We start from the raw sequence: 14,478 nt of genomic DNA, 5'->3' as shown, positions 1-14,478 counted from the left end.
GTTTGTTGAGGCAGTCAGAGACATGGCAGACTGTGTGGACTCAGCAGGAGCAGCAGCAGGAGGAGCAGGAGGAGGAGAAGCTACAGGTGGAGGAGCAGGAGGAGCAGGAGGAGGAGGAGGAGGAGAAGCTACAGGTGGAGGAGCAGGAGGAGCAGGAGGAGGAGGAGGAGGAGAAGCTACAGGTGGAGGAGCAGGAGGAGCAGGAGGAGGAGAAGCTACAGGTGGAGGAGAAGGAGGAGCAGGAGGAGGAGAAGCTACAGGAGGAGCAGGAGGAGCAGAAGGAGGAGAAGCTACAGGTGGAGGAGAAGGAGGAGCAGGAGGAGGAGAAGCTACAGGTGGAGGAGAAGGAGGAGCAGAAGGAGGAGAAGCTACAGGTGGAGGAGCAGGAGCAGGAGAAACTACAGGAGCAGCAGAAGGAGGAGGAGGAGGAGCAGGAGGAGCAGGAGGAGAAGCTCCAGGAGCAGCAAAGGTCCTCGAGGCAGAGAGCAAAGAGGAGCAGAGCCCAGACCCCAGGACTGGAGAGGAGACCAAAATCCTGGAGGACCTGAAGGAGTCTGAGACCCTAGAGAAGCCCAAGGAGGAGAAGGAGGAGGCCCAGGAGGAGGAGGAGAAGGAAGAGGAGAAGGAGGACTCCCAGGAGGAGGACCTGGAGGAGCCCCTGGGCCCCGATGACGTGGTGTGTGACTCCTGCATCGAGAGCCCCCGCCGGGCCCTGAAGTCCTGCCTCACCTGCCTGGTGTCGTACTGCCGGGTCCACCTGAGGCCTCACCTGGAGAACCCCAAGTTCCAGAGCCACCGGCTGCTGGAGCCGCTGAGGGACATCGAGCGCAGGACCTGCGAGAGCCACAAGTGGCCGCTAGAGCTCTTCTGCTCCGCCGACGGCTGCTGCCTCTGTCAGGACTGTGTGACGGAGGAGCACCGGGGGCATCAGACCCTGAGGGTGGAGGAGGCCCGGGGCAGGATTGAGGCAGGTCTCACACACACACACACACATACACACACACACACACACACACACACACACACACACACACACACACACACACACACACACACACACACACACACACACACATTGAAGATCGTCACCAGAGCAGTGAAGGCTAGCGACCTTCTTGTTAGCATTAGCATTAGCATTAGCATTAGCATTACATGGAGGGAGGTTCGTCAATAAAAGGTCTAAAGCAGGAAGCTTCAGAGTCTCGGCCTCTTGGTCACATGGTCTTTAAACATCGACGCTTTCAGGCTAAACTTTAGTTTTTTACAGTGACGTCAAATGAAATTTAGATTTTATTACGTTCTTATGTTATTACACTATTATAATGGTGTCGTTACAGTATTATTATGGTGTCATTACAGTATTATTATGGCGTCGTTACAGTATTATTATGGTGTCATTACAGTATTATTATGGTGTCGTTACAGTATTATTATGGTGTCGTTACAGTATTATTATGGTGTCGTTACAGTATTATTATGGTGTTACAGTATTATTATGGTGTCGTTACAGTATTATTATGGCGTCGTTACAGTATTATTATGGTGTTACAGTATTATTATGGCGTCGTTACAGTATTATTATGGCGTCGTTACAGTATTATTATGGTGTCGTTACAGTATTATTATGGTGTCATTACAGTATTATTATGGCGTCGTTACAGTATTATTATGGTGTTACAGTATTATTATGGCGTCGTTACAGTATTATTATGGCGTCGTTACAGTATTATTATGGCGTCGTTACAGTATTATTATGGTGTCGTTACAGTATTATTATGGCGTCGTTACAGTATTATTATGGCGTCGTTACAGTATTATTATGGCGTCGTTACAGTATTATTATGGTGTTACAGTATTATTATGGTGTCGTTACAGTATTATTATGGTGTTGTTACAGTATTGTTATGGCGTCGTTACAGTATTGTTATGGTGTCGTTACTGTATTGTTAAGGTGTCGTTACAGTATTGTTATGGCGTCCTTACAGTATTATTATGGTGTTGTTACAGTATTATTATGGCGTCGTTACAGTATTGTTATGGCGTCGTTACAGTATTGTTATGGCGTCGTTACAGTATTATTATGGCGTCGTTACAGTATTGTTATGGCGTCGTTACAGTATTGTTATGGCGTCGTTACAGTATTGTTATGGCGTCGTTACAGTATTATTATGGCGTCGTTACTGTATTGTTATGGCGTCGTTACAGTATTATTATGGCGTCGTTACAGTATTGTTATGGCGTCGTTACAGTATTATTATGGCGTCGTTACAGTATTGTTATGGCGTCGTTACAGTATTATTATGGCGTCGTTACAGTATTGTTATGGCGTCGTTACAGTATTGTTATGGCGTCGTTACAGTATTATTATGGTGTCGTTACAGTATTATTATGGTGTCGTTACTGTATTGTTATGGCGTCGTTACTGTATTGTTATGGCGTCGTTACAGTATTATTATGGTGTTGTTACAGTATTATTATGGTGTCGTTACTGTATTGTTATGGCGTCGTTACAGTATTATTATGGTGTTGTTACAGTATTGTTATGGTGTTGTTACAGTATTGTTATGGCGTCGTTACAGTATTATTATGGTGTTGTTACAGTATTGTTATGGTGTTGTTACAGTATTGTTATGGCGTCGTTACAGTATTATTATGGTGTTGTTACAGTATTGTTATGGTGTTGTTACAGTATTGTTATGGCGTCGTTACAGTATTGTTATGGTGTTGTTACAGTATTATTATGGCGTCGTTACAGTATTATTATGGCGTCGTTACAGTATTATTATGTAGTGAAGTTATTAATTCAGCCCAGATGAGATTAATGAAGTCGTTTATGTAGTTTGACATCCTGCATTAGTGTGACTCGCTGCATCACCTGGTGGTGTTCCATGGTACTGCGGGACTGGGCGGGGGCTCGTGGGCTGCTTTGCGAGTTGAACTTGTTTGTTTTTTTTGCTTCACTCAGAAATCTTTTGTGTTTCAATTTTAAGGATTAGGATTAGGACAGGGATCGGGTCAGGATCAGGACTAGGATTATGATTGGGATTACGATTAGGATTAGGGTTAGAATTTGGGTTAGGATTAGGATCGGGATTGGGATTGGGATCGAGTTCAGGACTAGGATTTGGATTGGGATTGGGATTGGGATTGGGATTTGGATCAGGATTTGGATTTGGATTTGGATTTGGATTTGGATTTGGATTTGGATTAGGATTAGGATTAGGATTATGGCTGAGCTGGCCTGCAGGCTGTTGGAGGATTAAAAAGGAAACTGTACCAGAGAAGCAGAAGCAGCAAAGGGAGAAATAAAGCTGCTGTTTGAAGTAGATTCACTTCCAGAAGCTGAACACAATTGAATCATTCACTTCCTGTTCGTCTCTCGTGGTTCTTCTTTATGTAGCTCACCTCAGATCACTCCAGGGGTTCTAACGTCACACTTCCTGTTCGTGGTTCTTCTTTATGTAGCTCACCTCAGATCACTCCAGGGGTTCTAACGTCACACTTCCTGAGGTTTTTCACAATAACATGTCTGTGTTCATGTTATTTGAAATTCACTGGAGAATCACATGCTGATAGTTTGATGACGTCTTTGTACTGAAACCCTGAAGGTTCTTTAGAGTTCTAGTGACTCCAGTTAATCTGTTAAATCCCTTTAAGCACCAAAGCATTAGATTCTGTTGGTATTATAACTTCTAGCTCGAGTTAACCTAAACCAGAGGAGGGCCGGCCTGTTTACCTGTTCATGGTTCTAACCAGTTTATGGTTCTAACCAGTTCATGGTTCTAACCAGTTTATGGTTCTAACCAGTTTATGGTTCTAACCTGTTCATGGTTCTAACCAGTTTATGGTTCTAACCAGTTCATGGTTCTAACCAGTTTATGGTTTTAACCAGTTTATGGTTCTAACCTGTTTATGGTTCTAACCTGTTTATGGTTCTAACCAGTTCATGGTTCTAACCAGTTTATGGTTCTAACCAGTTCATGGTTCTAACCTGTTTATGGTTCTAACCAGTTCATGGTTCTAACCAGTTCATGGTTCTAACCAGTTTATGGTTCTAACCAGTTTATGGTTCTAACCTGTTCATGGTTCTAACCAGTTTATGGTTCTAACCAGTTCATGGTTCTAACCAGTTTATGGTTTTAACCAGTTTATGGTTCTAACCTGTTTATGGTTCTAACCTGTTTATGGTTCTAACCAGTTCATGGTTCTAACCAGTTTATGGTTCTAACCAGTTCATGGTTCTAACCTGTTTATGGTTCTAACCAGTTCATGGTTCTAACCAGTTTATGGTTCTAACCAGTTCATGGTTCTAACCAGTTTATGGTTTTAACCAGTTTATGGTTCTAACCAGTTCATGGTTCTAACCTGTTTATGGTTCTAACCTGTTTATGGTTCTACCAGCTGAACCTGTCCATGGTGGCGGGGTGCTGGAGCCAATCCCAGTGTACAATGGGGGGACTGGTTCACACATGAGAAGAACATGCAAACTGCATGTTGTTCCTGTGGGTTTGTCTTCATGGTGTTGAGTTGTGGAGACGCTTCTGACCCGAGAGGAGAGAATCTCACTTTTCAAAATAAAGCGTACAGACGGTGGAACGTTGTTGCGCCGACACGCCGTGTGCAGATAAAGAACCGGTTGTGTTGTTTTCCCTCGAGCTCTGAACTTTCAGAGTGAAACTTCAGCGTCGCCTCAACCTGCCTGAGGAATGTTGACCTGAACCGACAGAACCAGCAACACGCCTGGAGTCGTCCTCAACCTCACATTCCTCACCTGGACTCCTCACATTCCTCACCTCAGTGGAAGCCGCCAGCGACTGACCAGAGGTGTTTGCTTTGCAGAAGGAGCTGAGGGGGAAACAGAGTGAGATGGTGAAGACGTTGACGGCAGCAGAGAACGCCATCAGCAAGCTGCAGCTCAACACCGTCTCTATCCAGGTAAACTAACACCAGGTGAGTCGCTCTGGGACCTCCTCACCAGCAGGTGAGTCGCTCTGGGACCTCCTCACCAGCAGGTGAGTCGCTCTGGGACCTCCTCACCAGCAGGTGAGTCGCTCTGGGACCTCCTCACCAGCAGCGGCGGTTCTAGAGGTAAACACTTGGTGGGGCAAGAGTTTATTTCAGGTCCAGTGACACGACTGAATTCTAAAATAAAGTGTGAACTCAACCTTTTAGCCACAACATTATAACCACCATTGCGGCGTTGATCCCGTAAAAATGTTGAGCCTTGGAGACCGCTGATCAAAATAAATAAATATATATATATATACTGTATATATACAGTATATATACAGTATATATACAGTATATATACAGTATATATCAACATTAGAACCAAGTCCTGCTGCTTCAGGGACGGCAGCTCAGCCACTCCACCACGGTAAAGCCTGAGCATGAACACTTTACTGAATGTAATACACACTGCGTGGTGAGAGAGGGGCGAGCTACACTAATGTAATACACACTGCGTGGTGAGAGAGGGGCGAGCTACACTAATGTAATACACACTGCATGGTGAGAGAGGGGCGAGCTACACTAATGTAATACACACTGCGTGGTGAGAGAGGGGCGAGCTACACTAATGTAATACACACTGCATGGTGAGAGAGGGGCGAGCTACACTAATGTAATACACACTGCGTGGTGAGAGAGGGGCGAGCTACACTAATGTAATACACACTGCGTGGTGAGAGAGGGGCGAGCTACACTAATGTAATACACACTGCGTGGTGAGAGAGGGGCGAGCTACACTAATGTAATACACACTGCATGGTGAGAGAGGGGCGAGCTACACTAATGTAATACACACTGCATGGTGAGAGAGGGGCGAGCTACACTAATGTAATACACACTGCATGGTGAGAGAGGGGCGAGCTACACTAATGTAATACACACTGCATGGTGAGAGAGGGGCGAGCTACACTAATGTAATACACACTGCATGGTGAGAGAGGGGCGAGCTACACTAATGTAATACACACTGCATGGTGAGAGAGGGGCGAGCTACACTAATGTAATACACACTGCATGGTGAGAGAGGGGCGAGCTACACTAATGTAATACACACTGCATGGTGAGAGAGGGGCGAGCTACACTAATGTAATACACACTGCGTGGTGAGAGAGGGGCGAGCTACACTAATGTAATACACACTGCGTGGTGAGAGAGGGGCGAGCTACACTAATGTAATACACACTGCATGGTGAGAGAGGGGCGAGCTACACTAATGTAATACACACTGCATGGTGAGAGAGGGGCGAGCTACAGTAATGCTCCATCAGTGTGGATCAGGAGGAAACATCCTGAAGCAGGAAGAGGAGACCAGGAACCAGGGAGGACAGTCCTCACAGTAACTATGTACTCATTGTACTTATTGTAGATAATCTTAAAGAATTAATAGCATACTTAGCATGCAGTCCTTTCTGATGACACACGGTGGCGCTCAGCCCCCCCGCCCCTAAGGACCAGCCGCCCCTGCTCACGAGGCTCGTTGCTGTTCCGCAGCATTCAGTGATGGAGGTACGAGCCGTGATCGACAGCCAGTTCGAAGAGCTGCAGGCGGTGGTGCAGCGTGCCAAAGCGGAGGTGACGGAGGTCCTGGAGGCGGAGGAGAAGCAGGCGCTGCGGCAGGCCGAGGGCATCCGGGTCCACCTGGAGCAGCGCTGCTCCGAGCTGAAGAAGACACAGGCCCAGATGGAGAAGCTGTCCAAACACCAGAACGACGTGGACTTCCTGCAGGTACTGCTTCTACTTCCTGCTGGTACTGCTTCTACTTCCTGCAGGTACTGCTTCTACTTCCTGCAGGTACTGCTTCTACTTCCTGCTGGTACTGCTTCTACTTCCTGCAGGTACTGCTTCTACTTCCTGCTGGTACTGCTTCTACTTCCTGCAGGTACTGCTTCTACTTCCTGTTGGTACTGCTTCTACTTCCTGCAGGTACTGCTTCTACTTCCTGCTGGTACTGCTTCTACTTCCTGCTGGTACTGCTTCTACTTCCTGCTGTTACTACTTCTATATCCTGCTAGTACTGTTACTACATCCTGCTGGTACTGCTTCTACTTCCTGCTGGTACTGCTTCTACTTCCTGCAGGTACTGCTTCTACTTCCTGCAGGTACTGCTTCTACTTCCTGCTGTTACTACTTCTATATCCTGCTGGCACTGTTACTACATCCTGCTGGTACTGCTTCTACTTCCTGCAGGTACTGTTACTACATCCTGCAGCTACTGCTTCTACTTCCTGCTGTTACTACTTCTATATCCTGCTGGTACTGTTACTACATCCTGCAGGTACTGCTTCTACTTCCTGCTGGTACTGCTTCTACTTCCTGCTGGGACTGCTTCTACGTCCTGCTGGTACTGCTTCTACTTCCTGCAGGTACTGCTTCTACTTCCTGCTGGGACTGCTTCTACTTCCTGCTGGTACTGCTTCTACTTCCTGCTGGGACTGCTTCTACTTCCTGTTGGTACTGCTTCTACTTCCTGCAGGTACTGCTTCTACTTCCTGCTGGTACTGCTTCTACTTCCTGCTGGGACTGCTTCTACGTCCTGCTGGTACTGCTTCTACTTCCTGCAGGTACTGCTTCTACTTCCTGCTGGGACTGCTTCTACTTCCTGCTGGGACTGCTTCTACTTCCTGCTGGTACTGCTTCTACTTCCTGCTGGGACTGCTTCTACTTCCTGTTGGTACTGCTTCTACTTCCTGCAGGTACTGCTTCTACTTCCTGCTGGTACTGCTTCTACTTCCTGCTGGGACTGCTTCTACTTCCTGCTGGTACTGCTTCTACTTCCTGCTGGGACTGCTTCTACTTCCTGTTGGTACTGCTTCTACTTCCTGCAGGTACTGCTTCTACTTCCTGCTGGTACTGCTTCTACTTCCTGCAGGTACTGCTTCTACTTCCTGCAGGTACTGCTTCTACTTCCTGCAGGTACTGCTTCTACTTCCTGCTGGTACTGCTTCTACTTCCTGCTGGTACTGCTTCTACTTCCTGCTGTTACTACTTCTATATCCTGCTGGTACTGTTACTACATCCTGCTGGTACTGCTTCTACTTCCTGCTGGTACTGCTTCTACTTCCTGCTGTTACTACTTCTATATCCTGCTGGTACTGTTACTACAACCTGCTGGTACTGCTTCTACTTCCTGCTGGTACTGCTTCTACTTCCTGCAGGTACTGCTTCTACTTCCTGCTGTTACTACTTCTATATCCTGCTGGTACTGTTACTACATCCTGCAGGTACTGCTTCTACTTTCTGCAGGTACCGGATATATATATATATATATATACACAAATATCCGGTAAATATCCGGTATATATATATACAGTATATATATATATATATATATATATATATATATATAAAGGCGCCACCTTCCTGGGGGCTCTCCACCTGCAGGAAGGTTCTTAATGGTGCAATGTGATCTGGGTGACGGTGCTCAGCCTGACACCACCACCACCTGGGAACAGATAAGAGGGAGGAGATGGAGGGATGAATATATATATATATAGTTATATATAGTTATATATATATATATATATATATATATATATATATATATATATATATATATATATATATATATATATATATATATTCAATCACTAAACTTTTGATGAGTAACCTGATGTGTAGCTCTCTGTGTGTTTCAGGAGTACTTTCTGTGTGTTTCAGGAGTACTCTCCGTGTGTTTCAGGAGTACTTTCCGTGTGTTTCAGGAGTACTTTCCGTGTGTTTCAGGAGTACTCAGAGTGGAAGAGGGACTGGACGGACGTCTCCCTGCCCGGCGTCTACATTGGCCTGATGGACCGCCTGCACTCCTTCAGCAGCGTTGTCACCGACGTTACTCAGACTCACTGCGCCGCCCTGGTGGCGTCGTACCTCCACAAGGTCCAGGAGACCTGTAGGAATGGTGAGCTGCTCAGCCAATCACGCTCCATCTACCTGGAGGAGCAGGGAAGCAGGAGTACTCCAGTACTCTACTAGAACCACAGAGACTAGTGGCGACTTCTGCTGGTGGAATCTAACTGCAGCAGTGGAGGAAGACTTACTAAGACCAGACCTGGACCTGGACCTGGACCTGGACCTGGACCTGGACCTGGACCTGGACCTGGACCTGGACCCATTAGAATTTACCAGTCTACTCAGACACTGAGAAAAATCAAATCTGTTTACTTTGACCAGAAGTTTATTGGTTAAAAAAGTAAAAGTACTTTGGTCCAGATTCCATTTTGTGTTCTTTTTGTTTTTTTCAGACAAAATGGGAATAAAAACGACCGTCCATCGAATGATCGCAACGAAACAGAACATGAGTCTCCCAGATCCCCTGAGTCGCACCGACTTCTTCAAGTGTAAGTTATAGAGCGTCTGTCTCTGACACCAAATTATAGAGCATCTCTCTGTAACGCCAAGTTATGGAGCGTCTCTCTCTAACACCAGATTATAGAGCACCACCATCCTCTAGCACCAGATTATAGAGCGTCTCTCTCTAACACCAGATTATAGAGCGTCTCTCTCTAACACCAGATCATAGAGCATCCTCCTCCCCTAACACCAGATAATAGAGCATCCTCCTCCCCTAACACCAGATTATAGAGCATCATCATCCCCTAGCACCAGATTATAGAGCGTCTCTCTATACTGCCAAATTATAGAGCACCCTCCTCCCCTAACACCAGATAATAGAGCATCCTCCTCCTCTAACACCAGATTATAGAGCATCCTCTAACACCAGATTATAGAGCATCCACCTCCTCTAACACCAGATTATAGAGCACCCTCCTCCTCTAACACCAGATTATAGAGCATCATCCTCCCCTAACACCAGATTATAGAGCATCCCCCCTCTAACACCATATTATAGAGCATCCTCCTCCTCTAACACCAGATTATAGAGCGTCACCATCCCCTAGCACCAGATTATAGAGCGTCTCTCTATACTGCCAAATTATAGAGCATCCTCCTCCCCTAACACCAGATTATAGAGCATCATCATCCCCTAGCACCAGATAATAGAGCATCCTCCTCCCCTAACACCAGATTATAGAGCATCATCATCCCCTAGCACCAGATTATAGAGCGTCTCTCTATACTGCCAAATTATAGAGCACCCTCCTCCCCTAACACCAGATAATAGAGCATCCTCCTCCTCTAACACCATATTATAGAGCATCCTCCCCTCTAACACCATATTATAGAGCATCCTCCTCCTCTAACACCAGATTATAGAGCGTCATCATCCCCTAGCACCATATTATAGAGCGTCATCATCCCCTAGCACCATATTATAGAGCGTCTCCCTCTAAAGGCGCGGTTCCACCGCACTTTCTGTGGCGGAGTGGCGTGAGGCGGGTTTTCTCGCGGTCCGACTGAAAGGTTGTGGAAGGTACGTAAAGAACCGACGACCACCGGGCAGGAGGTTCCGCTCCCCCTCCGTTGAGGTACCTAGCAGTGAGGAACGGGTCTGTGGGGAGGAGCTACAACGCAGCCGTCTGCTGATTGGTCGTGAGGATCGTCACTCTCTACTTGGTCACAATATTTAAATATTCCATCGACCGTAACCCTCCGTTGTTGTTTACATACGTCGCTTTGCTCACTGGTTGATTAGTTAACTGGTTGATTAGTTAACTGGTTGATTGAAACGTCGACGCGATACAACAGGGCGTCTTTTAATGAGATACAGACGTTCCTCTCAGGAACAGGAGGAGAACAGGAGGAGAACAGGAGCCCCTCCTCCTCCTCTCAGGAACAGGAGGAGAACAGGAGCTCCTCCTCCTCTCAGGAACAGGAGGAGAACAGGAGCCCCTCCTCCTCCTCTCAGGAACAGGAGGAGAACAGGAGCTCCTCCTCCTCTCAGGAACAGGAGGAGGAGCTCCAGCAGGATCTGGGTGCTGCTGTTCACAAAGAGAACGTTTAACCTGAGTCCCAGAGAACAACTAGGACGTCCTCCAGCAGCTTCCATGTTCTTTTCTGGACGCGTCTCCGAGTCGTTCTCAACCCGCCTACATTGTTCCCGTCCTCTCTGTGGTGGACCGTGAGACAGAGTTGGTCCTGGTGGTGCTTTACCGTACCGTATAGAGCGTCTCTCTCTAATGCCAGATTATAGAGCACCTTCCTCCTCTAACACCAGATTACAGAGCGTCTCCCCTAAAACTAGATTATAGAGTATCTTCCTCCTAAACATTCTGTAATCTGCATCCTAAACATCGTGAAGTGTTGACGTGGCGTGTTGACATGTTGACGTGGCGTGTTGATGTGATGTGTTGACGTGACATGTTGACATGTTGACGTGTTGACGTGGCGTGTTGATGTGACATGTTGATGTGTTGACGTGGCGTGTTGATGTGACATGTTGACGTGTTGACGTGGCGTGTTGATGTGATGTGTTGACGTGACATGTTGACATGTTGACGTGTTGACGTGGTGTGTTGATGTGACATGTTGATGTGTTGACGTGGCGTGTTGATGTGACATGTTGACGTGACATGTTGACATGTTGACGTGTTGACGTGGCGTGTTGATGTGACATGTTGACGTGTTGACGTGGCGTGTTGATGTGATGTGTTGACGTGACATGTTGACATGTTGACGTGTTGACGTGGTGTGTTGATGTGACATGTTGATGTGTTGACGTGGCGTGTTGATGTGACATGTTGACGTGACATGTTGACATGTTGACGTGTTGACGTGGCGTGTTGATGTGACATGTTGATGTGACATGTTGACATGTTGATGTGTTGACGTGGTGTGTTGATGTGACATGTTGATGTGTTGACGTGGCGTGTTGATGTGACATGTTGACGTGGTGTGTTGATGTGACATGTTGACGTGGTGTGTTGACGTGACATGTTCACATGTTCACATGTTGACGTGACATGTTGACGTGTTGACGTGGCGTGTTGATGTGATGTGTTGACGTGACATGTTGACATGTTGACGTGTTGACGTGGTGTGTTGATGTGACATGTTGATGTGTTGACGTGGCGTGTTGATGTGACATGTTGACGTGTTGACGTGGCGTGTTGATGTGATGTGTTGACGTGACATGTTGACATGTTGACGTGTTGACGTGGTGTGTTGATGTGACATGTTGATGTGTTGACGTGGTGTGTTGATGTGACATGTTGATGTGTTGACGTGGTGTGTTGGTTTGACATGTTGACGTGACGTGTTGACGTGGCGTGTTGATGTGACATGTTGACGTGGCGTGTTGATGTGACATGTTGACGTGACGTGTTGACGTGTAGATCTAACGTGTTGCTGTTCTCCAGACTCCGCCCAGCTGAGTTTTGACGGCGACACGGCTCACAGGTTCCTGCGGCTGACGGAGGAGAACAGGAAGGTGACCAACACCACCCCCTGGCAGCATCCGTACCCTGACCTGCCCGAGCGCTTTGACAACTGGCGCCAGGTGCTGGCGTCCGAGAGCTTCTACCTGGGCCGCCATTACTTCGAGGCCGACATCAGCGGCGAGGGCACGCACGTAGGAGTGACCTGCAAGTGCATCGACCGCAAAGGCAGCGAGAGCAACAGCTGCATCACGGGGAACAACTTCTCCTGGTGCCTCCAGTGGAATGGCCGCAGCTTCTCCGCCTGGCACAGCGGCGTGGAGACGCCCCTCAATGTGGAGAAGGTCACCCGCGTGGGCGTGTACGTGGACTACACCCGCGGCCTGCTGGCCTTCTACGGCGTGGACCAGGACATGGCGCTCATCCACCAGTACAAGGCGGAGTTCCTGGAGCCGCTGTATCCGGCCTTCTGGCTCTCCAAGAAGGAGAACGTGGTGGCGCTGGTGGCGCCCGGCGAGCCGCTGCTGCTGAAGAGCCCCTCCCCTCCCACCTCGCCCGCCAACGGCGCCGTGGTGTCGTAACCAGGACGTTCTGCTGCTCCCACAGAATAATTCTGTCTCCTGGACGGTCAAAGACACAAACCTGTTTACAGAATGTTGCTCCTTCCTTCATCTCATGGAACCCTGGACACGAGTTCAGAGCAGAAGAACGAGCAACTAATCAATCAACTAAACTAGGATCAATCAACTAAACTAGGATCAGTCAACTAAACTAGGATCAATCAACTAAACTAGGATCAGTCAACTAAACTAGGATCAATCAACTAAACTAGGATCAATCAACTAAACTAGGATCAGTCAACTAAACTAGGATCAGTCAACTAAACTAGGATCAGTCAACTAAACTAGGATCAATCAACTAAACTAGGATCAGTCAACTAAACTAGGATCAGTCAACTAAACTAGGATCAGTCACTTTTAACAGAAATGTTGAATATTTTTTTGAATGCAAATAAAAACGTTTTCAAAACAGATTTCTTGTCGTTTGCAGTTTTGAGATGAAAGGATGAGGTCAGAGGTCGACATGTTGACGGTTCCAGCTCGATATGAAACTCGTCTTTATTTAATATCTATTTACTTCTAAAATGTTTCTCAATGAAACTAAAGATTTCTTCTGAATGATTGTCGTCTGAAAGTGTAGAAGAAGAAGTCCTGCTGGGAGGAGCCGACAGTCCGTCAGGTCACATGATGCCACTGATCCACAGAACCACCCAGCTGGAGAACCCACGCTCCCACACACACACATTCATGTGGTTCCACCTCAAAACCACCAGCTGTTAGAACCCAAGACTCTTTTGGGCTCCAGACTGGACCCGTTGGCTCTGAGGGAATAAGTGAAGATGAGCTGATGAGATGAAGATCAACTCCCAGAAAACCAGATTGATCCTGCAGAGCAGCAGAAAGGCCCCCAACACAACCTGGACTCAAACCGTGGGACTTCCCACTGTGAGGCGACGGCCCTCACCACTACTCCACCAACAGGGTAACAGATGTCAGTCCAGATACTCTTCATCCCAACAAGGTTTTCAGTAATATTTAGGCAGAAACAAACAATTGTAATGTTTACACCATTAATGTGTTCCGTAGAACCTCTGACAAGTGGACCAGGTGGAGCTCCACCCTGTACTGGACACGTCACTGAGGACAGACACACCTTTACAGCTCCACCCTGTACTGGACACGTCACTGAGGACAGACACACCTTTACAGCTCCACCCTGTACTGGACACGTCACTGAGGACAGACACACCTTTACAGCTCCACCCTGTACTGGACACGTCACTGAGGACAGACACACCTTTACAGCTCCACCCTGTACTGGACACGTCACTGAGGACAGACACACCTTTACAGCTCCACCCTGTACTGGACACGTCACTGAGGACAGACACACCTTTACAGCTCCACCCTGTACTGGACACGTCACTGAGGACAGACACACCTTTACAGCTCCACCCTGTACTGGACACGTCACTGAGGACAGACACACCTTTACCTGTTGGCCCACCTGGACGAGGACAACAGACAAGCTTTCCTGGGACATTTCCAGCTGAGCGACACTGAAACGGCCAGAATACCTGATTATTGGAATACATGGGTACTACATGTTAGTAGGGGTGATACATGGGTACTACATG

The 14,478-nt window shown here is 47.3% G+C and overlaps 1 protein-coding gene across 2 annotated transcripts; it reads left to right on the top strand.

The window, feature by feature from the left end:
• On the top strand, positions 1 to 13,306 carry trim16 (tripartite motif containing 16). 2 transcript variants are annotated; one of them, XR_013935795.1, is made up of 7 exons: positions 6 to 967; positions 4,840 to 4,935; positions 6,502 to 6,735; positions 8,734 to 8,905; positions 9,249 to 9,344; positions 12,264 to 13,042; positions 13,215 to 13,306. XR_013935795.1 is itself a non-coding variant. In XM_080475308.1 (6 exons), the coding sequence occupies exons 1-6, from the start codon at positions 23 to 25 to the stop codon at positions 12,860 to 12,862; spliced, it is 2,142 nt and encodes a 713-aa protein (XP_080331434.1). In that variant the 5' UTR covers positions 1 to 22; the 3' UTR covers positions 12,863 to 13,306. The 2 variants fall into 2 exon arrangements, 1 of the variants encoding a protein (XP_080331434.1); XM_080475308.1 differs by having other exon boundaries at positions 1 to 967; positions 12,264 to 13,306.
• The last annotated feature ends 1,172 nt before the right edge of the window (positions 13,307 to 14,478 follow it).

The sequence above is a fragment of the Lipophrys pholis genome, assembly GCF_963383615.2.
Source record: "Lipophrys pholis genome assembly, chromosome: 1".
Taxonomy (NCBI): Eukaryota; Metazoa; Chordata; class Actinopteri; order Blenniiformes; family Blenniidae; genus Lipophrys; species Lipophrys pholis.
Note: the sequence above shows the minus strand (reverse complement) of the source record. Positions and strands in the feature narration are given on the sequence as shown.

Bases quoted from the DNA above. Each gene is read 5' to 3' on its own strand.
- trim16 (XM_080475308.1), top strand. From the start codon at position 23: ATGGCAGACTGTGTGGACTCAGCAGGAGCAGCAGCAGGAGGAGCAGGA. The intron at 968-4,839 runs GCAGGTCTCACA...TTTGCTTTGCAG, and splicing joins AGGCCCGGGGCAGGATTGAG to AAGGAGCTGAGGGGGAAACA. The intron at 6,736-8,733 runs GTACTGCTTCTA...CGTGTGTTTCAG, and splicing joins ACGACGTGGACTTCCTGCAG to GAGTACTCAGAGTGGAAGAG.